The sequence below is a fragment of the Myzus persicae genome, unplaced genomic scaffold (genome assembly GCF_001856785.1).
Source record: "Myzus persicae strain clone G006 unplaced genomic scaffold, MPER_G0061.0, whole genome shotgun sequence".
Classification (NCBI taxonomy): Eukaryota; Metazoa; Arthropoda; class Insecta; order Hemiptera; family Aphididae; genus Myzus; species Myzus persicae.
This window is the reverse complement of record NW_019101886.1, coordinates 123,488-148,500: the sequence shown is the minus strand read 5'-3', so window position 1 is coordinate 148,500 and position 25,013 is coordinate 123,488. Positions and strand designations below refer to the sequence as shown.

Genomic DNA, 25,013 nt, shown 5'->3' with positions numbered 1-25,013 from the left:
TATAGAAATGTGTAATTAAGAAAACCCTATACCTTCAAGTTTTGTGATATTATTATTATTTCACAATAAATTAACCGCGGCACCATCATTTCGAACAAACAACAGTTTTACATAATAATATTAAAGTAACAGATACATCGCTTATAATTATAACTTCATGTACTTAATACAAAACAGTGACAAGACAGCAGACACGTAATATATTTTTTTTCCATATCACTGCAGTCACGTAACGACTCGAAGTATTGATTAAGTCAACCGATGGTGGGTATTATGTCACGTCATTAGTTGTCTTTATTTACGTCCATGACAGTTGACGTTGACCAAATGCCATACCAAAATAATATATTCAATTAAAAATTGATAAGGCTTAAGACGGATGCGATTTTGTACGTTGGATGAATAATATGAAATAATTACGCAATACGATGAAAATGTTTAAAAATTTCATAAAAGCAAACAAATAATTGACCTTTTTTTTCTTCTAAATTTTCAAACTTTGTTGAACAATAACTATAGTTTTCACACTTCAATTATTACAATATTATACTTATTCGATTTCAAATATTAAATATGTTTACATATTACATTATATTTTAAATGTTCACTAAATTTTACATTTAACACTGATGACGGAGTAACATTTTTTATTTTTATTTTTTCAATTCATGTAAAATCTATTGAATTATTTATTGAAAATTCTTACTTATAATATTGTAATGAATATATAATGAATGCCACATGGTTGCAGCCACCAGTCACGTAATCTATTTTTTATAGCACATTCAATTTAGTATTTATTTCCACGAAGATACTATTAACGCAGTGTTCTTTGATCGGCCATCAGCAGAATTCGATGAAAATTGTAAATTGTATATATATATTTGTTTTTATGCAAAATGTTTATAAATATTTTTGTTATTCAAAAATTATTAATAAGGCAAATAATAGTACGGATATTCATTTTCTACGAATAAAAATATTCATACAATAATGACTTGATATTATTTTTTGACCTATCAAATTTCCATAAGAATAAATTGTATTTTTGTGGCTTGGTGAGGTGTGATTTTACTCTCAATCTGCAGCAACGCTCTGGCCGGCCGTCGTTGCTAGTACTCGGATGGGTGACCGCCAGAGTTTTTAGCAACACATCCTTGCCACACGTACAAGCATGTGCTCCAAACAAACCGTTTTCCCCTACAAGCAGCTTATGGCCATAGTTGCCGAGCTTCAAATCAATAATACATTTTTTTTTTTAATTGTGTTTGATTAATAAATATAATATTATGTAATGATTATTTTATTAATGATTAACATATTTTTTAATTGAATACCTATTCTGACGAGAGACAAATGTTTATTTATTGTTTTACTATATTATAATTTATATTATTATATACAGTTTTAGAAGTACAGCTAAATGTGAAATTTTGTATTTTAATTTAAAAAAACAATACAAAACAAATTATAATGTTAACCTTACAAATGAATTGCAATTTTGTTGTATAATAAATGTTTTGTTAATCGTATATCATAGTTTATACATAGTACCTATCTAATGAAACTTGAAAGTATTTTTACACTGACATTATTCATATTTATTTTTAAATAATTATATTAATTACTTAAGTAGCTGAGTACAGTAAAAAATTATAGTATTTGATAGTTTTACGTACCTTTATACAAAAATAAAATAATTAATTATTATGTATTAAAATCTCATCATTCCCAAGCATAATATGTTACCGGTAAAAAGTTGAATACAGGCATTCTATAGAATTCCTATGTTAAGTAATATGTCTAATCAAAATATGTTTATTAGTTATTACTATTAATTGTTTATTATTTATTTCGAAAATTGCATTTCAAACAGTTATCGATTATTAGAACATAATAGGACCATTTTCTAAGCTAAATTCAAAAATAAAGACAACTCTTTTTCTCTCTCACCATCCCCTACCTTTGCAATAATCAACACAATATATTATTAAATCCATAAAATGTCGTACGAAATCCTCTAATCCAATTAAAAAATGTTTGCTTATAGGTGTATAGAAAAGAATATTAGAATTAACGCTAGGTAGGTACACACGTTTTACACTATAACTCTAACCACGCCTTTTTTTTGTTGCTTTTTTTAACTACACTAACCTCTCTCCACCATCACCATCACGTAAAGGACGACCTTTTTTTCCCCCACTATTATTCCTTTATTCCATATATTGATTGCACACATGCCTTTTGTTAACGCAACAATAACAGACATTTCAGATAAGACCACCGAATCCTTAACCCCTAATATATCTAGCCAAATTAATGTTCTACCCGATTTATCAATAAAGTATAAAACCTGTGGAAAATCACCAAGATCACGATAACAGCTTATAGTGATCACGTGCCTGTTTTATGCTTTACCTACATCTATTGTATTATTCTTCGACAACATACATGTTGTAATAAATGTGTAAGTGTGATGTAGGTAACAAAAAAAAAATCCGCGTCAACAAACGAATTATTTTAAGTGAACATTTCATCAATCTGATATTATATATAGGTATCTATGTACTTAAAGTCATTATTTTGCAGTAACAATGTTTATCCTTGCATTCACATCCAACAGAAAAGTATACGATATAAAGTTTAGTTGAGTTAGTTATTTAATCCGAAAATATATTATATTAAAATTTGTAATTTCGTTATAGTTCGTGTGGTATCATAATGACTAAATACAATTGTATGCAATGGATTAATGAGCATTGGTTTAAATATCATCCATAATAACAATACAAAAAATATTTTTAAATGTAATTATAGCTTATATTTAAATTTAATTATTGAAGTTAATCCGAACCCATAAAATTGAGATAAGTATAATAGTATCAAAGATTTTTTTATTTTTTTTACGTACATTATTCAGTGCAGTTATTTTTAAAGTTGGGCAATTATAAATAACGATTACTTTAAAATAATAATCATGACTTCCTGGAAGGAGAATAAACAATCTAGCTCAATATAATATGTGAAAATGTAATTTTTTTCATCAAACCATCCATCGAAGGTTTTTCATTAGAAAGATCAGAAATCTTTAACAATATATTTAAAAGGTGTAAATTGTTACGTTAATTGTGGTACTCTGGAGGGTTCACTTTCTGCAATAGAGTGGCCCCAAAATTATACTAAAAATATATTATAGTTCGATGAAAAATATTTGATTGAATTTTATACTAATTAAAATGTATAACCTGCGGGAATATAATAAATCGATATCGACAAAAATACGTATTCAAACGTAGAACACAGTGTACGTGTATGTTAAATCCCTGAAATGTGTTCATTAATATGACTATATTAGTAATACTGCTGTAGGTAGTACAAGGTGATTATTTTATCACTACGCATAATAATAATGTATTTATCTATTTTGTCTGTTAATACTTAAATGTTTTTTAAATTATATTTTATACGACATTCTTTAGTTTTAAATTAACAACAAAGTGAACCAATTTTTTTTTTTTTTAGTTACCCTATAATATACTACTTTACTCAGCTCAACTAAAATTTAAATGCTTGTAAATAGTATATAACTACTATGGTTCGTTACTCCGTAACCTAACGAAATTCTCCGTAAAAACATTAAAATTATAAATATAATAAAAATTATTAAGTATGTACAATATGTGTGTTGCTGCCGTTATCCTACAAACAGAGCTTTTTGAGAGGTTATTAAAGAATTGTACCATACATACAGCTGAGGCACAAGCTACGTATAAAGCCCTGTTTTATAAAATAACTGCCAACTTGCAAAAAAGTACATCATATTAACAGACTCCATGAGCACTTTATGTGGGATTGATAATATTAGTAGTGATAACTTTATCGTTCATAAAATAATCAAAAACCAAGAATCCATCCAAAATATATTATTATTTATGAAAATATAAAATTGTACAGTTAAGTTCAAATTATTTAAGTGCCTATATATAAAAAAAACCAATCGAGGCTCTCTTCTTTAATAAAAAAAAAAATATGTGAATTTAAAATACTGTCGTTTAAAAAAAAAAAATTTAAGTTAAACATTATTGTACCTAAAACTAAAAAAATAAAAATTTAATTTTTCTAAAATGTTTGGCTGTATGGAATTTAAACTGTGTAAAAAAAATAATCCAAAAACGAGCTGAATAGTTATAAAATAATCACCCTGTTTAAAATAATAAGTATTTTACATATTATTATTAAGCCGCAGGGACGTTGGTGTGGGTAGAACCTCACCGGTGGGTGTACACTATGATTAGGTACTTATATATAATCTTATAATATTCTACCTTTCCGCATAGCTGATGGTAAATGCTTTTTAATATTCTTTTTTCTCATTTTCGACGGTGCCTATATATTACGTCCGCGGAAACGACTCCACGTACACCCAACATGTTTATTGTGCTGCATTCGCCGTCGTAACAATGTTACCGGTATATTATATTAGTATACCCATCGTTTCCGCCACCCGTCAACTTGTAATGTTAATACTGTATACATATATAGATATTAAATGCGGTGTAAGCGCCCCCCCCCTTCTTTACTCCAGACTTGTTCCCGTGACGTCATTGTAAATTTGTAAATGCTTTTATTATCTATTTAACACGCCTTATATATACGCGTTATTTATACAATATACGAATAAATAGTGTGCTGAGAAGCTTTGGAAATTGGCACGTCATATACAAACACCACCGTGGTAGTCGGGAGCAAAATATCATATTTTATAACGTCGTTTGGGGAGGTGAATTAATATTGTAAACCGTTTTCTTCAGCGTGTCGATAAACTCGCGGCGAACGTACACTTAACCTAACCTATAATTGTATACAATGCGTACCTACACCACGCAAACCTAACAATATAATATTATTACCTAAAAAATAGCCTGACACAGAGTCGTGGTCATTTTCTTTTCGGCTGCACATAGAATGGTTTTAGCCACATTATGTAAGCAATAATAATATTATACAAATGCCTACGCCCAAACATAAGGCACCTGCCGCGCATTCAATTTAAAGCAGTTAATGAATATACTTTCCTGGGCATGTGTATCAAAACTTTCAACAATAATCGCAACTCCATCTTATATGTATACAGCCAAAACTTGCTGGGTTGAGTGGTATATTTTGACTAAAATTCAAGCAGACATATTGGTTTTATTAAACTAGTGGCTCTGAATCAAACGGTGCTAAGTTGATATTTTTAAAACCCTGCACTTTTGTCCACATTTAAGTTCAAATTACCTGTTCAAGTGACGTTATTGTAAATTTTTAAACGTTTTTATTATCTATTTAACGTGCTGTATATACTAGTACTTCAATCGATTTCTGAGGAGCTTTGAAAATTGATACGTCATATTATAAACGGCCATTGTAGTCGGGAGTTAAATATCATGCTTATTTTATAACATCGTTTATGTTGGTGAATAAATTGTAAACAGTTTTCTTCATAATGTCGATTAACTCGTGGTGATTGGTGAACGTTTACATAAATGTACAGCACTCAAACCCAACAATATATTATTACCTAAAGATTAGCTTCGCATAGTGTCGTGTCGTGGTTTTATTTTTAGCTGCGCAGAGAATGATTTTAATGACATCGTGTAAACAATAACAATATAATATACCTGTGTGCAAACAAAAGGCACCCGCCGTGCATTCAATTTAAAACCGTTAATGAATATGCCTTCCGGGACATGTGTATCAAAACTTTCAACAATAATCGCGACCCCACATATGGCTACAACAAAAACTTGCACAGTCGAGGGTATATTTTAACTAAAATTCAAGCAGCTATATAAGTTTTATTAAATTCGTGGCTCTGAACCACAAAGTAATAATTTATTATTTTTAAAATCCACTTTTATCTCGATAGTTGTAGGGAGATGAATTGAAACGCCTTAAATTTGTTAGTATTTGGTGGCTTTGCAGAGCCCCAAGTGAATACCATACTCCCAAACTGGTTGAACAATTGACTTGTACATTTTAAGTTTTTTGGTTAGATAAGGTTTGGATTTCAAGAGTGACTTAGAAGGTCAAGTCTAGTCATCTAAAGTTAACAGTCTTACGTTTAAGCTTTATGTGTGGGCTCCAGGTTAGGATTTCATCTAGAATTAGACCAAAATATTTAGCTATATTTGTTGAAAATTATTTGATTAATTAACATAACAAGTGATGAATCGAGATTTATAAGTGAAAATGTTACTTGAACAGATTAAGATTCGTTTATTTTGATTTTCCTCCTTTGAATCATTTCACCGGTAGTAGGGTAGTTTTCGTGGAAGGATACTTTTATCTACATATACATTTAATTATTAGCAACATGTATTTGACATAATATTATTTAGTTATTTGTATTTTGTTTTATTCTTGTCAAGACACTTTATTTTTTTTAATTATCATTAATTAATTTTTAAAACTATAAATTGGATACCAAGCAAAATAATAATGTAATGAATAGTCCCTCATCATCAATTGCGAACTGCATGTGTTGCATTTTATCACCACAAGAATAATATTGTTTACTCAAGATTTCAAAATCAGTAATAATTAATATTTCAGTCAGTTATGATTTATGAAGTTTATATTCAAACATTTAAACGTTTTTAATACAATATTATATTATTACAATGAACTGTTACAACTTTTTTTCACATCGATACAGCCCGGAATCAACGACGATATAATAATTATAATATGGTGAACGGAGAATACGATAGAGCAATGATATTGTTTATAAGTACACTCTTTTCCGTGAGCAACAGTCACAGTCGGTAGTTATTGTTATTTACAAAATGGATAAACAATTTTTTGTTACCATCGTCCGCGCATGCGTAAAATACAGTGGCTTTAGTCAATATACACTATACACATTGCACGTATACGTATATATTGTACAACAATAAATATATTATTACACAATCGGCAATATTATGTACTCACCGGTGGCGAAGTAAGAGTTCTGACAGCTTCGCTAAGATGCTTCAGATTCAAAGGCCGTTGTTGTTCAGTCTGCGTTGTGTTTGCTCTTGGCGGAGCTGCTGCACCGGGGCGTCCGGAACTGAACGGACAAAACATCTCTGCGATTTTGAAGATTAAATCTGCATAAAAATGATTCTAATTTTATTACACACTCACACACACACACACACATGCTTATTATATAAATGCACTATGCGATGAGGTACAATACTATTATGTATAGAATATGTTGTTGGCACTGTAGTATGTGTACATTTTATACCTATAATTCATAACTCAGAGCGGCCATTCAGATTATTATACGTTATGGTCTTAGAGCATAAATCTTAATATTTACTACCATACTCTGTCCAGCGAGAGAATGCACCGGGTTTGCGCATTCCTCCTCGTCACCCCGCCCACAAAACCGGTTCACCTATGGTAGGGTGTCGTTTGGGGAAACCAAATTTGGTCGGTACGCAGGCTCGTTCTCCGGCTGGACCTAGTATAGACAAGTACTGTGTGGTCGTGTAGTGTGTATAACAACAGCATTAAGAGCGGTGGTAAAACATTCAGTGATGTAGGTTGTTTTGGATTACAAGCATGGTGGCATGGATTTTTACAATAATGATTGTGGATTTTAGCAACAGACTAAACACATACCTAACCAATCAATTTGATATCATACGATACCATACCACCGTACGTACGAGTTAACGAGCCAACCAAAAGGCAAAAGCACCCTCTGTCTTTTGCCGCATTCTACACACTCAGTGTTTGTCAAATAGCATAATGTCTATTTTTTTTAGAGATTTCAGTTTATCTATCAATAGAGCAATACCATAGGATAACCAGAAGAATCACTTTTCTAGTATGATATAAGTTCTTGTGAGGGATATTTTATTTACAATATCATTTTACATCAGTGTAGCCTGCATAGAGATAAAAATCAATTCTGCAACTTATTATTACAATAAATATCGTAAATTATTTTATTTTATCAATCATCATTGAAAAATAAAATATTTATCAGGTTTATATACAATGATAACATCAAAGATATGTGGTATTAGTTTCAGCTCCAAAGGAGAATTTTTAATCATAGTTGAAATCTGACTACTTTGATCCACCGAAAATCGTTCTCCAATTCTGTTCTAATTAATAGATTAAACAATCCTTAATGTCATCCTTTGACATTACTAAAAAAAATCGATTAAAGATATTATGATCATGTTGTTTTAGATGTTAATAGAATTCAAGCCATATAAAACCTTTTTAGCTCGGCAATAATTGCACAGTGCAAACCTGTCCTACTACAACCTATATTATAGTAAACAATAGCATACCCGGTGGGAAATCGTGCTTATGGACAAAGAAATGTTCATCAAGTTCAGCAAAGAATGATAAAAATAAATAAATTACAAAATATTATTACATTAGTTACAAAAAAAAAGGAACTTTGTTAGTGTCATGCCTGCTAAGCTCATTATGATCATGTCTGAAAATTGCCACCATTGACGCCATGCGCCGATACCACCCGAAATAATGATGAATATTGCAGTAGTAATTGTAAATAAGTACTAATTAGTACAATGTTTACAATAAAGCGATGGGCCGCGATTATAAATATTAAAATATGTAGTATTTGCACAATAATTTATAAACTATTAAACTATTGTTAATCGTCTTGATGTAGAAAATGCCTATACCTAATGCCGTTGGAGCAAAATAATAAAAGGGTCGAGTTAGATACTTTAGTCAATCACTTTTAATATTAAAATATATAATATGAGAAAATACCTCATTTCTTTAGAAAAATGGATACATAATTATTTTTTATTCAAATAATATTATACCAATGTATTACAACAATTGCCAACCTTGAAATTGTTATAATATAAACAATGAAAATAATGTCATCTTCGATGTAATTATCTTATAACGCCACAGGATAATTTTATAATATTATTTATTATTCGCAGAAATAAGCAATAGGTAATGATGATTTCATTTAGTTCTCTTTAGTTTCTGGTGGAAAATTTGATCTAATTAGTGCTTTGTAACGTTAAAATATAGAAAATCTTTGTACTTCTCCCAATGATCGGGAAAAACTAATCAAACAACTTCTGAAAGACAAGAATATATTTTAAACGAGAACACAGGATTTTGAAGAATCGATTTTGGTTTTTGTTTCTGTAGTTTAGAAAGGATGATAACCGTACTCCGTAGAGACTTACAAAATGTTCTCCAAATATTTAAATTAATATGTTCGGACATAATCTGATTTTAAAAATAGATGTCTACTTTTAATTACCTATTTAATTGAAGTAAATTTGTAATTTTTAGTTTTTTTACCATTTATGATGAGAATATTTTTTTTCACAGTCAATACATTTAAAAATTTAATATTCGATTCATTGTAAGTGGTAATACTGTAATAAGTTGTAATATTAAAGTTCAACAATCTCGAAAACAGTTAAAATTCAAATTCAAATGTCGATGATATTGAGTTTCAATCAAATACCTCTCTTAAATGTTGCAATTTTTATGAAACAATTTTAGTTATTTTATTGTAATTCAGAGGGTATTAATCGTACCAATTGGAAACACGGCATTCCACTACAGTGAAATTTTACTATCAAATATATGTATATTAATTAATTAATTATATGCTATTTATACCACCAACCTTTTCATTAACCGTTCTAAGGTAATACGTCGGTATTAAAAATTAAAAGTTAATAATAGTTAATAATATATCATGTAATATTAGAATACTATAATATATATTATGCAATATTTAGTTAGTAGAATCAACTATATCTAAAAGTATAACCCACTTCAGATGAGTGATAAGGGGGTCACAACACCCAACTCGGAATGTCATATTTTTGAAAATTTGTTTCTAAATCCCCCTCACCTCTAGTATCAGAAGTATGTAATTTCGATAAAATAATTATTAGCTCAACCCCTTAACAAAAAAAAATCCTGTGTATACATAAAACTGAACCATATTACTAATAGTTATTTATTTATATGTTTGGCTATTTATATTATAAAATATCCTTAGAATAAAAAGCTGACACATCGCTACCGCTTAAAATTATTTTTCGTTCACGGTGATGTATTATCATTGTATTTAAATTTAACTCATCTGGCAAAAGTGACCTACTCAATGACATTTTATTATGCCATTACACCTAAATGGTATAATTAAACTATTGAAATAATAATTGTTCATGATATAAACCGTACTTGCATAAAATATACATCACAAATTTATGTACATTTGGTTTATTTGTTTACATTTCAGAATTGGCAATTTAATGTTATTGCGGTGAATAAATAAAGGTCACTACTACTGTATAATAAAATGCAACGTTTGATGTTGTATAGTCATTATATATAAATTGTATTTCAAATGTACAGCAAAGACATTATATTTCAGTTATTTAAAAACAACTTATTTTACTAAAAAATGTAATCATAAGAGTCCCTGTCGTTTATGTTTGAGATGGCCAAAAATGATCAGCGCTGCAGGGGTGACAAATCAAAGACAATTATGTTTAAAATCAGGAACGATTTATCGACATGCTGATTTTTACCAATTTACACCATAACGTTATTTATCATGATTAACAAATCGTGGAACTGTTCAACGTGACGGCTTCGCGACGTCGGTAGACGCCTAGTATCGCGGTGACCGGCTGCCAAAGCCAAACGCTCGTTTAATATGTCATTGCGCCGATCAGTGTTAATGGAAATTGTGAAAAGTCGAACGAGCTCGTTTCAATGCGAGGGGAAAGCTCTCACACAAACGTCGTTCACGTAAAGTTTCCAGGAGTTAACGGCTATCGGCGGCGCTGTGGCGGGATATGGGAAACTTGCGGTACGAAAAAAAAGAGAGAAAACAACATCATATTGATTAACAATTATAGTGAGCTGTATTATTCAGATTAAATTGTATAAATGAATGACCTTAATATCTTAAGGGGTGAGAGGATGCTTATAAGTACTTTAACAATATAACATATTTTAATACACAGAACATATTATGTATAATAGTAATAATACTTATAGGTATAACTAATTACATTAACAAAGAATTAATACGTATGACCCTTATCGTATACATTTAAAAACACATAACCCGCCCTCTACCATGCAGGATAGAGGTTTTGAATTCACAGGACGTGTCTATGAGTATATAATAAGAGTGAGAGCCGAGAGGTGTATGATAGCCACGTCGGACAAGTGATTCCAAGGGACAAGCAATGCAGCTCGCGATATGTCAATTGTCACACACACAACCGAGTGATATCATGGCGAGCTTGAGTTGTGCGATTAGTACCCAGCAATAATAATTAACGTCCACAGGACCATATCGTCAGAGGCTAAAGTCCGGAGAGTAGTTCTGGGAAGGTCTGACATGCGCTTCAAGGACAAGGGCGTCCACAGGAGGTTGCCGGTTCTAGTAGATAATATTACGGTAGTATAAGTGAAAATATTATTTTGAATCTAATATTTCACGAGAATGAAATCATACAGCCTGCGCGGGTATCAACATTGAACTGGCATGTCGTAGGTTATTGTCTGTGAGGGATAACCACGTCTATGCAGGATAAAAATATAATAATATCGCATGACAAAATAATAATGGACGGTACCTATTAAGCCAGGTAGGTATAAAATTATACAATAATATATTAATATTCACTATTCATATCAGTTCATACTGTTGTCGAATAATATTAGTCGTGCGTCTTATCTTGGTAAGTACATCGGTACGAAAATATCATTTTCAAAATAATTATTATCCAAATCTAGTTACCAGAAATAAAAATAGTTAACATCGATTAGCATTTAGCACACAGTTATTGTAAAATCACAAATATAATACATAAGTTGTGGGCATATTGTTATCGGTTAATATTTTAGTCATTATTCTGTAGTTGTATTATACTTCACGAATTGCTATTGTTACAACCTGCAAATCTATTCTAATATTATGATAAACTAAAATAATTTTCAAAATACCATCTCTAGTTTTCAGCAATTTATATGCATTTGAATTTGTTGACCTACATTTTTTTTATCTATAAATGTTAATAAAATATAATAACTTCGGTCAAAAAGCTTGACAGTTTAATAAATAGTTTCCTCATAAAATGTACTTACTGGAATTAAAAAAAAAGTTTAACGTAGTCTCATTAATTTTAATTTGAACGTCTTAAATTTAAATTATGATGAAATTGGATATTCACACGTAAAATACCGATTTATCCTCAAACGATTTATGTTATATTTTGCCATAGTTCAAAAATCTTAGAAACTTAATACTAATTGCTTAAATTATTATTTTCAATACACAATCAAATATTCAGAGTAATTAAGACTAATTTTAATCTATTTTAATGCATTTAACATTTGCAACAAAAACAATGTAAAATTGTAAATAGAAATATTTTTATATATATTAGAAGCATTGAATACATCGAAAAAATATAAAAGTAGTATGTTAATTTTTTTAAAAAAGAATGAATTACTATTACCGAACATTTGTGAAATCGAACAATATTGCATGGCTTTATTCCAAATTAATTATTGAGAACCTTATGTGAGTTTTTGAAAACTTTGAAAAAAGTTTTTAGTGAATATAATTGTTATTATGATTATGTTTAAATAAAAATAGTTTTTTTTAAATTTAAAATTCTAAACATAATATGTACTTTTAAACTTATTTTAAGTTTGAAGTGATGAAATTGAAAATCAAAATACATTGTTTATTATTTATGGTATTCTTTAAAATACAATACACATAAGATCTATAAATATGCATTGATAAAATTACATAAATAAATATTTATTTGTTATTTACAGTATGTCTACAGTAAATGTATTAAATTAAGTATGAATGCAATATACTATAAAAATTGTATAACTCACCGTTAAAAGTGTCGTTAACACTCGAACACATACATAATATTTATTAACTAAATTAATTGCATAAATGCATTTAATATATCCATATTAGTCCCACACATATTATAATATTAACCTTCATTCAACTTCAGTTAAACAGGTTAACTTTTGAATCACGCCTATTAAACTATAGAGAGGTAATCGATATTTTTCAGCTGTACCATAAATGTAATAAAGATTTAACATAATCTTCTCTCTTGTTGGAATAATTGCCTTTGAGTAATGCTGAAAGTAGTTGATGACATCAATAGCACTATAATCAACATTGCAACAGCGAACGGAATAATTGACATTAAACTACCTAAAATTAGCTAATATGTTATAACAATTAAACCACACATCAACCGTAGAATTGTGCCTACGACATGATGATGCATGTGCATGCGAGTGCATTAGCCACCAGGACAGGTAGGTTATCACAATTCAAATGTAACATGAAATGATCACCGCAGCTATTACTATTACAAACCTCTATGTTTTAAGTTCTTTTCTCGCTCTAATAGAAATACCATTGTGCATGTATGATATATTATTCACAGCATTTAACACCTGGTTGAGCTTACATTATATTTGATTATTTTCATACTCATACTACCTATAATAATTATGAATTTCACGATGGTTTAAATAATACAAATATAATAATGCTACGTTACGAGATGTCGAGATTATTTATGAAAGGATTAAAATTTGACTTGATCTCATGATAGTAATATCATTATTAATATGATTTCTATTTTCAGCACATATAGTGACAGTTCATAAAACGCTTTTCTCGAAAATTTAATTACACTTAAGGTACGTTGCGCGTATGTACTAAAATAGTACACTGCTACAGTAATAATACGTATTTACGTTTATTTGTTTAAATCGAGTTATTATAAAAGCGGTAATTATTGCAATTGTTTTAGTCATAATGATTGATCAGGAATAAAACAAAGAACGAAGCCAAGAATATTAAGATAAAACAAAAGTATTTATTTAAGTTGACATTTCACATTTCAGAATATGAACAGAAAAGAAAAGTTCAATTTTCGAAAAGCATAGGCGACTCTTTTGCGGTTACCTATCGAACACACGACTTATCTACGACGAAAATAAACTATTAGTTAACGATTTTTTTTTGAATATTTTTTTAACAAGTAGGTACCGTTTTAATTTAACAAAAATAATAATATCCTCCTCCCGAACCATCGTCGCGGTGTGATATTATATCATAACAAGATGTATATCGGACATTTATTATTATAATATTACTACGTAAATGATATTATATGTGTGTGTCGTTTTGGTTAATCGCTATTTGAACTGCACAGCGCCCGTGCTTGGCGGTGTAATTTGCATGATTTATGTGTCTGGTGAATATATCGTTCCGGGCCAATGAAACGCGGGTGGCGGTGGGCGGACGTAACACATGCGCGCGTGCTGGTGGAAATGGGCTAACGATAATTATTATTCCAAATTAAATTGTAATACTCGGTGAACGGAAAATTACTACAATTACTACGAATTCTACATAAACAGTGATTCGTCTTACTTGCACCTTTACCTGATCATTAATATACAAATATTTACCTCGTGTGGGAAAGTAACAATAAAATAAATGCCATGTGTTTTACGCGACCCAACGAATGCAGAAGCGGTCCACTACATTGGTTTATCATTTTTAATGTGGCTTATTTTTAAACTTTTAATCAGAAAGTTAAGAATATAATTTAACCAAAACCTGAATGTTTCTTTTTTAGGTACCTAGTATATTTTGACGGATCGGTCTTATAAATGGGTTTTTTCTTTATAATTCTATTTAAAAAGTTACTTATACGAATTGCTATAAACTTTAAATTCAGTACGATTTTGGTTCAAACTTTTTAGAACTACCAACAAAGTGCCTGGGAAAAAAATCGTTTTAAGAACCAATACCAATTATTATTATTATTTTTATCATTATTGCATTGTATATAAATTTTAAGTATAATACACAGTGATATGCAATTATTCGTTTGTTAATAATTTAAATATTCAAATTCTTTACATTTTTTTCATTTTTTTATGTGGAGACTGCCTTGAGGGTTTTAGAGAGATAATCCGGATAAAACTTTCTGGAAAATAGTTTAGTATAAACTCTATCAAATGGTAAGATTTAATTTTTTATTTAAGTCTTAGAATGAGTTGTGAGGATTTTAAAATAGTAATATTTTACTTAACTATAACATAAAATTTGACTTTGAAATTTACAAATAAAAAAAAAAATAATAATAATAATAATAATAATTAATTTATACAAATCTATGGGAGTAGTAGATAATATTTTTACCTTAAAGTTATAACCTGGTAATAGGTCAATTTATTTTATTATTAATAAAACAAACAACTCGAAATTGGTTCTGCTGGATGCAAATATTCAGTATTGTTTGCTTATAAGATCAATGCAACGCTTGCGGGTGTAGCATTCAAATACTGTCACAAATAATATAATTATCATTATTATTATATATTTAAGATGATTGATTTTTAATTAAAATAAAACAGAAAGCCATTATTGTCTTTAATTCATTTTTCATAACGTGTTTAATAATAATAAAGGTCGTAAAATTACAAATAAAATTATCTATGATAATTTCATAAATAATAATTTTGTATTTAAGGCATTAATAATTATATATTAGTTATTATATTAAATTGATAGTCTTATATCTATAAAAAGCAAGACTTCTTAATTTAAATTTCAAATAGTGTTAAAGAAATTATGAATAACAAGCTTATGACATTTTTAGTCTCTAATTTGTTAGAAAAATGAAAGCTTCCTGGAAACTATATTTGACAGATTATAAATTAGTCATAACAATTTTTCCGAAGTAAATAATTAATTTTTAACTCTGAAAGTCTAAATGAATACAATTACCGTCTTATATTTACTTAAACAATATTATCTTTAATGTTATTAAGCCGTAAATAATTAAAAAGTTATCATGAAATTTAAAACAATATGTATAATTATATTTTATTATGATAAGTATGTTAAAGTAAATTTGATAGATATTTAATTAATTAATACAAAATTGAACGAAAAACTATTTTTACGACACGTTTATTTACATAATATTTTCGTTAAAAAATATAAAATGAAAATTTAATTTAGAAGACAAATTCGTCGGCTCTGTGCTTTATTACAAAGCACTAACACTTAAAGAATCTAAAACTAGATAAGATAGCAGAGTTTAAAAGTATTACAATATTTTTATTAACTTGTTCGTACCCAGGCACTGCATTACACGTGGAAACAAAATAAACATTTTTGAAAGAAAATACCTATTAACTATAATATACATTGCGAGTAAGTAAGAAAAAAATGATTGCTCATTAAAGTTTTTTATAATATCATATATAACACGTAAAGTAAACCGATTAAACTCGTGCGTAGAAATAAACGATTGACCGAAACAGCTGGTATCGAGCTTTTAAATTAATTAAAAGCAATCAAATCAGCATTTTAAAATTTATACACTTTTATTTAGTATACCTATTGTGTTCGACCGCGAAGGCTAACAAGTTCAAAATTTCAGACTACAATTATAAGTGTGTGGTACAAGTGTACAACATTATGCAAACGTCAAATACCGTTCATCACATAGATGGATACTCTTCATTTATTATTATTTATTAACAATATAATATCTTATGAATAAAATATGATAACGTATAATCCCTATAATATTGTCTCATAAAGTTTTAAGCCCAATTTCCTGAACAACTTCATTTAAGTAAGTTGTGATAATTATATTAACTATAATAAATAATAACTATTGATTAGGGCGTTCACTGCATTCGTTCAGCATACATTATTATTATTATTTTTTTTTTATATCGAATTTATTAAACTTTGCCAGTTAAGGTCAATCATTTTTTCACATTTTGATACAATGTCTAAAATAACATTATATTGTTACATTCTAAATATGTACTTAAAAGATTATACCATTGTAATAATTGTTTAAAATTACATAACATTCACAAAAAAAATATTTTTTTATTACAGTGTGTGGAAAGTTGTAACTTGATTATCCTATTTATTTTTTAGTTCTTATAAAACCGTACACCATGACGTCCGAAAATGCCTTAAATTTGATATTACACAAGTCTTCAACTGTCGTCATATACGAATCATTAAGAGGGTGCTACACGCCGGTTGTCTCTGTCTTATAAGAGAGTAACATAGAAAATTCATGTTCTGCAGATCACGTTTAACTCTGTTAGTTTGAAAATGATAGAGTAGGTAATCGACCTATTCTGAAACTCGATAGTAAGAATGTATGTGGGTTTTTTACGATAGTTAAGTTTTTAGGTGAGTTACGAGCATTTTTAATTTACACTATAATAGTTATTATATATTATGTACTCAAAATTTGCCAACATTTTTACCATCGTATAAAACGCACATACCAATACAGATAATTTTCTTACCACCAAGTTTCATAATAGGTCGATCCACTTAAATATTATACTAACAAAGCTAAACGTGATCTTCTGATCATAAATTTGCTACGTTACGCACTTAAAAAACGGAGAAAATAAATATCCGTGTAGCGTCCTTTAAAGGGAATTTCAAGTTGAGTTATTTTCTGTCTGCGTCTAACATACGTGTGACACCTAGGATTTTAGACATGTTCTTTGCCAATCGTACCGATTGATATTGTTAAGTGATCAGAATTCTGAAAACAGATTTGAATAATATGTCGTCAAGTCTACTTTAGGATCAACTTGTATACATCTTTGATATTTTACCCAAATTCCTAAGAATCATGTTCTTAAAGAACACGTCTAAAAGCCTATGCCGTGCGTGAGCTAGACGAACACAGACAATTACCTTCAAAAATTCAATTAATTAATATTTAGATCAATTTTACATAAAACTGACTGAAAAGTGGTTATCTTTTCGTGTTTTACGTTATTGGCCCACAATCCGACGTTATCACAATATTATGTAATAAGTATAATATTATATAAAATTATGATAACATTATGTCGTTTTTACTATAACACAAACACAGAGACGAACGCATGTATGGGGAAAGTTGAACCAGAAACATAACATGCCTATGTTAGTTTTAAAAAAAGTCCCTGCTATAACATCAACATCATTATGTTACTTATCATGTTGAACATTATTGTCTATTGACGTGCAATAATTCTATGTGTCTAGTGGACGAATTTTAAAATGTTGTAAACTGCCGGTTTATATTATTGCTGTTTGTATACAATAAGGGGACATTACCTATCTGGTATTTATAAAACGTGTTGAGTTTATTGTGATTAGTGTAATATTGTTTTGTGTTAAAAAATAATTCAATTTCACATTACGTAATAATATAACAGCTAGAGTATGCGTTTGGCCTTTTCAACGATTTTACTTGTGAATATTGAATTACTTGTCAAGTGGTTAAACGCATACCGCAATTCAAACTATATTATATACCTATTAGATACTCATATCCGTTTTGAATGCCTATATACGAGTGTCACTGTAATATAAATGTATTCTTTGATTTTAATCATTGTACACGAGTAATGAGTATTGGGTACTCAAATATATGTCACATGTTATCGAAAATTCCGATTTTATCCCAAGTGAACAATCACTGAGAGCCATTAAAATATTTATTTAACATAGTATCCAGGAAAATTTTAATAATGAAACTTCACTCGTTTATTTGAAATGAAACGCATTCGACGAAGACTTATATCATATTAAAATAAATAGCGTAGACTAGCTATTTGAGATTTAACGAAAACCACTATAATATACTTACAAGCCGTTTATACAACAGCTCATATTTTGCACACTTAGCAACAACCCTATGCCCTAACTCTCTCTTCCGCTCATTGATTTTGCTAAATTTAATTTAAACAAATAATGTGGTTAAACCATATTGCCTCAATAATCTGTAGTTTCAGTTTTATTTTACTGTTTCAAAGTCAACTGTGTTCAAAAACAGTTTTGAAGATAAATTAATTAAATTTAATTTTACCACAATTAATGACACTTGACAGCAGCTGAACAATGTGTTTTTTCTAAATATTATATTACCTATGTGGCTTGAAACTCTTGTTTTTCTATTTTATTTGTTAAGAAATTCATTCAGATATTTAAGTAGCACATGAGACATATTTTAGTATAAACCATCTTGTAATATTATAGATCATAGGACTTTCGGCGTTATCAAACGGCACATAAAAATGTCCTCTCGTTTACGCTGTGTCATACACTTACATATTTAAGCTATTTCACAATATTATTTAATAGCATTTTCTACTTGAATAGTATGCTCCATTTTCACTATTCACAGATCGTTTTTCATTAGACGCAGGTACTTCTGCATAGTGTTTATTTACTTCACTCGAGTGTAAAACGCCTTTTTCGAAAATCATAATACACGAGTTAACATTTTTATATACGAAAAAGGCTTATAATTTATTTAAAAAAATAAACAGTTTTTAAACTATGGTTTTTAAAAAAAACTTGTTCCGTTACCTTGAAATAATTCAAGCCTAACTATATACAGCAGAAATTGTTTTTGAAATGTTTTAAATAATAAATTATCTCACACTATTTTTTAAATGTATAATTGATTGATTTTAAAAATGATATAGGTAAGTATAAATTACAAAACAAATATTAAAATATTGTTTGTTTGCTTTTTATAAAGAACAATGCATTTTGTGCAAATAAAAAGATTATACACTTAAGTAACTGTAAAATGTAAATCAAACATGATTAAATATAAAAATTATATATTATAATTTATAATTATGTTGTGTTTCAAAAAACACATTGAAGATTTACCTATTCAAAATTGTAAAAATTGAAGATTGATTTCATATTTACTTTTTTCCCTTACTCTTGTTGAATTATTTAATTAAACAATTTTGAGATGTAACTAGAAATAATAAAAATAACAAAACAGCAGACTCATTCATTTTTATACGTATATAATATGTAGATCAAAAGATTACATGTTTTTAAAAAAATTAAAAATACCTCACTCAAAACAAATATTATAACTTATTATTAAAATTGAAAATGTAAAAATGTTACTGGCGTTTTTGTATTTTTTTAGTTGATATTCTATACGTAGTTATTAATTCAAAGTTTGACGTCCACAGGTGTTTCTTATACCAATATTGGCAATATCAAGTCTTGGTTATTCACGCATACAATATAATAATATGCAGTATTCAAAATGCAACGTTTTAGATATTTAAAATGAGCGGAATTTTGTTTTGTTTTACGCTGCGATTTTTTTATGTAACGGATTGTATACAGTGCTTATGGGGAATCCACAGGTGTAAGATTAAAAACTATCGATATGTGTGTAGGTAAATGTAGAAATTGATTGAATCATAAAACCGTAATCTACAGAGATGTTCCGACAGTCCTACTACGAATCAAGGAATAAAAACGGTTAGGGATAATCTATGCCAGGTATGCGTTGAGACGGTATACCAATAGATTTAAAACTTGATATCATATCGGACACGATTTTCTACCAAAATTCAAAGCATACGACGACTAAAACTTGATATTTTTCCACAACCATCGCATGAGTGACATTAGCGTACTTACACAATATTATATAGAAAACAAATATAGATAGGTGTAACTGAAAAATGGCATAAAATAGTGTGAAGACAGTAATGGGACAGACGTCGCAGTTCGTTTCAACACGACGACTGTGAGGAATCGTTATTATCATAACATTATGATAAGAAAAATATTTTCTTTGTTTTCAAAACTCGAAGTGAAATTATCGAATCTTGTTTGATAAACAATATACATTTAATCCTGCATTCATTAATTATCATACGGTGCAAATGATTGTAGGTATAATAATATAATATGTATATCGACCTTTTGTATACAACTTTCGGTGAAATGCATAAATGGGAGTGAGTACAATACAAATAAGACCATGGTTAAAATATTTAACACAATAATTATTATTGTTTGTTGTGAGCGAAAAGTTACTGTAGAAATCACAGAGCATGTAACATATTATTTATTATTATTATAAGAGTAGATGGTTTAGAATAAAATAATAGAATAGAATACCTACCAATAGATGAATAATTATAAGACTACGATATCGTTACCAAAATGAACAAAACTATTTCGATTTACGAGCAATATATTTTAATTTTATGGTGTACTTCAATAGCTAACTAATTAGAATGTTAGAGGTTGGATAGACATTACATATTTAGAGATTCGGCTTTTGAGTAGATTATTTTCCTAAGTTTGGGGCACACGATTTTATTATTTTTACGATACAATTTTTGACATGTATAACAATCGTAATGGCTAATTTAGAAAACGTATAGAATGTTAGATAGTATTAAGGTGAGATAATTTGTTATTTTTTTGAAAAAATTATGATGATTTACGTTGTCGCGGTGAAAGGAGCTGGTTTGAAAAATGTGAATATGTATAGATCAGTGGCAGCGGAAACTGCCATAGATTTACTTTTTATAAAGTGGTACATTAGTAGGTATATTGCAAGACTCCACTTATCAATATAACCTATCATACATGTATTGTATACAACACCGCTAAATAAATTATCATACGTTATTAAACAACGGCATATCTGAGAAACCTTACTATTCAAGTGCTAGGACCAACAAATATTTTAATAAAAAAACGATACTTAGTATGTGATCCTCATCAGGCTGTGGGATCAGGGTCAGTGGTTTATTAAGGGGGCATAACCGCGTCCCCAATTTTTGAGCAACAAATTTTTTTCTGAAATCTCTTTCATTGGTTAGTTAAGAATTTAAGATACACTCCATTTCTACATTTTTAACAATATCATCTTAAAAAGTAATTCTAAGTAAACCACTGTACAGTGTTATGTTTTCTATACGTTAATAATATAAATGTAGGTATAATATATACATATATATATCCAATATAGCCAAATAAATTGCACTATTCAATTTTTAAAATAAATTAATATTACGTGAACGAGGACTCGCATTATGGTATTTCATCCATGAGAGAAATTAGATCTGTACTAACTGTCTCTATACTATACATAACTACTATCTGACTATAAACACTAAGATATTTAATTTATTGATACATAGATAATGCGTACTATAGTATACCTATTATAATTGCTCAAGCATAATTTAAGAAAATTGCAATTTAACACGTACAAATAAAAATGGAATCAAAAAAAAAAAATAATAATACCTATGACATTGTTAGGTATATTTCTTATGATCGTACACATTTATATTTATACATTATCCCCTCACTCCGGAAAAATTCTCGATTTCTCTCTTCTCAAGATTTGGCCTGAACTCGTGACTATATGCACCTTACCGTTAGGACGAATTTATTACTACACGATGTCTTACTTATTATAATAATTATGATAACACTGCTCAAAATGTGTATCGTGATATCACAACACTACATAGGTAGTATGATAATAATATAATATTGAGTATACGTTACCTCTACGGCGTCGGCGGCAGTGGCGATACGAGTGACCATGCGGCAATCACGACAGCGGATCGAACCGAGACCAGCGGACGTACGACCGTACATGAACCATTCGGCAGCACACTGTTTTTCGAAACGCGCGGGTGGGCAGGCGGCGGCGGCACGACACCCGTCGACGGCGTTGCGCCGGTCCCCTGCACCACCCAGCCGTGCACAGTTGTTGGCTTACCGGGCGTGTGGGTCGTCCACCACCACTGCATCCCCGTCATTCGGACGACGACGGACACGTGTGACAGTAATAGTATAATACAATATATACTAGGCATACCTATAATATTTTAAAAAGGGATACGTCGAACATGTCCTCCCCCCCCCCAAAAAAAAAAAAACAACACCATTACATCGGTGCTCTAATGTCGTTGTAAAGCATATATTGTTCAATTTTTTGATTTTTGGAATTTTCTTCGAATTGTTATGCCATTTTAGGAGATGCAAACTTTGGTTTTTACTTTTTTATGTCCGCACTAACCCGAAATTCAAACGAGTAATTTCTATGATATTAAACTAACAAACTCAAGATTAATTTTCCCGATGAAATGTAAAATAAATGTAACATATTTTGATCAATAAGTATAGAAGATATGATTTGTACCTATATAATGATTATATACATTTTACTAATAATTATTAAACCCGGATATTTTCAATAATTATTATTAAAAATATAAAATACTTATAAACTTACATTAATTAAAGATGAATATATTTTTTTAAATCACCATTGATAATTTCAAAACTAATTTTTCAAATTCCAATTTAAGCTCATCAACATTTTGTATAGAAAATTATGTGTTTAACAATACCTTATGATAAAAATGGGTGTAATGGGCCTGAAAACTGGAACATACTATGCTTGCGAATAATTAACAAATATATTTTATTCTATTTAATATTTGATATAACTGATCTCGAATAATTGTAATACATAATATCTAAGATAAAATGCTCAGATTTGGGTTAATAGCGTTTTAAGACGAATATCAGTTTAGATCCTAAACTTATTTCCTCCCAAAATCGGTCGCTTTGTTATTGAAACAAGAGTTACAGCCATTGGAGGGTAGGGGCGATTTGCCTTGGTGAAAAACAAGTTCTCAATTACAAATATTATAATAGTATGATATTATCAGTACTACACGTCTACATATTGGTGTCCATGATAGTATGACAGCAGAAGCATAATACCTTGTAATCGTTTTTAAATTTTAATATACTGCAATTATATGGGAATCTGAGGGGACAAGAGATATTTTCTCTTTAGAATCGTTATTTTATAAGAAACTCTTAGTCCTAATTGATGTGCCCTTTGCATTGTGTTTTTTAATACGTATAGATACCGTTAGTGAAGATGGTTCTGAAAATATAGGTACAAAATAATAAATATTTTTTTATTATCTGATATAATTGTTTCAAAATCTGAGATTGTCAATATGATATAGTTTTTAAATTAATCATGAGTGCAATATTCTAATAAAAACGTTGAATTTTATTTGTTGAGTAATTTTTAATTGCTTTATCTGTCAGTAAATAACACAGAATAAATAATATTTTCTCTATACCTACAGAATTGTAAATAAAAATGTACTAGGTACGTATATATTAGAAGGGTGTTCAAAAGTATAATATTTGAACAACGAAAAATAAGCGGAATTCTTTGTGGTTGAATTTATTATTTCTATTTTTCGATTCCAGCACTGCAAACCGTATAATTCCATGTGCTATATATAATTATAGAATAATAATAATAATTATTATTATGTACATAGACGAATGATTAGAGTCAAATACTTTTCGTTGTCCCTTTAAATCGATTGCCATAGTAATTACTAATTATTCTGAGGAAGGTTTCTTTTAGGGTTTTTAAATCATAGTAGGTGATATTCTTATTGTTTGTAGACTAAACAAAAAAATATGCTTTTGCATTTAATTTTTTAATGCCAAAAAGTTGAATTGTTTCTAAGAGTTAAGAAAAATACTATACTCTTTTTGGTACTAGGTAACGTAAACAATTACGGGTATTCTTTAACTTATTTTTCTACACCGAATCATCATCATCACTTTGTATCGAAATAAGTTTTACAACATGCCTATGAGTGTTGTTAAAATAGACTTTTAGATTTCTTTTTCATAAAAAGCACTTGTTAATAATAATTACATTAATAATATTCTGGTTAAATGTTTTTAGTGCCTTTTATTGTGACAACGATTTATAAAATATATACAATGGTACTTGTATAATATAATTATCTGTTTGGTATTTGACTTCCAACAAATATTGCAAGACTTACAATGTTACTATGTAAGTAATCGAATTTAAAGTTACACTGACACACTGTATATTTCAAAAAATCTGTTGCCTTAAATGGCATGAGACCGGATATCAAGTTCACAAATAAAATATATAATTTATCTTTACAAAAAGCTATAACTGAAACAAAAGACAATTTTCGTCAATAGAATCAAGAAGTTGCCT

At 29.0% G+C, this 25,013-nt stretch overlaps 1 protein-coding gene across 1 annotated transcript in view; it reads right to left on the bottom strand.

Annotated features, from left to right (window-relative positions):
- The window catches only part of LOC111030654 (head-specific guanylate cyclase), a 263,376-nt gene extending 240,774 nt beyond the window's left edge, over positions 1–22,602 (bottom strand). The window contains exons 1-2 of the mRNA XM_022310268.1: positions 22,496–22,602; positions 6,979–7,136 (exon numbers count right to left, since the gene is read on the bottom strand). Of these exons, the coding sequence (XP_022165960.1) occupies positions 6,979–7,113 (135 nt within the window). The 5' untranslated portion in view covers positions 7,114–7,136; positions 22,496–22,602. The remainder of the gene's footprint in view (positions 1–6,978; positions 7,137–22,495) is intronic.
- Positions 22,603–25,013: the final 2,411 nt, after the last annotated feature.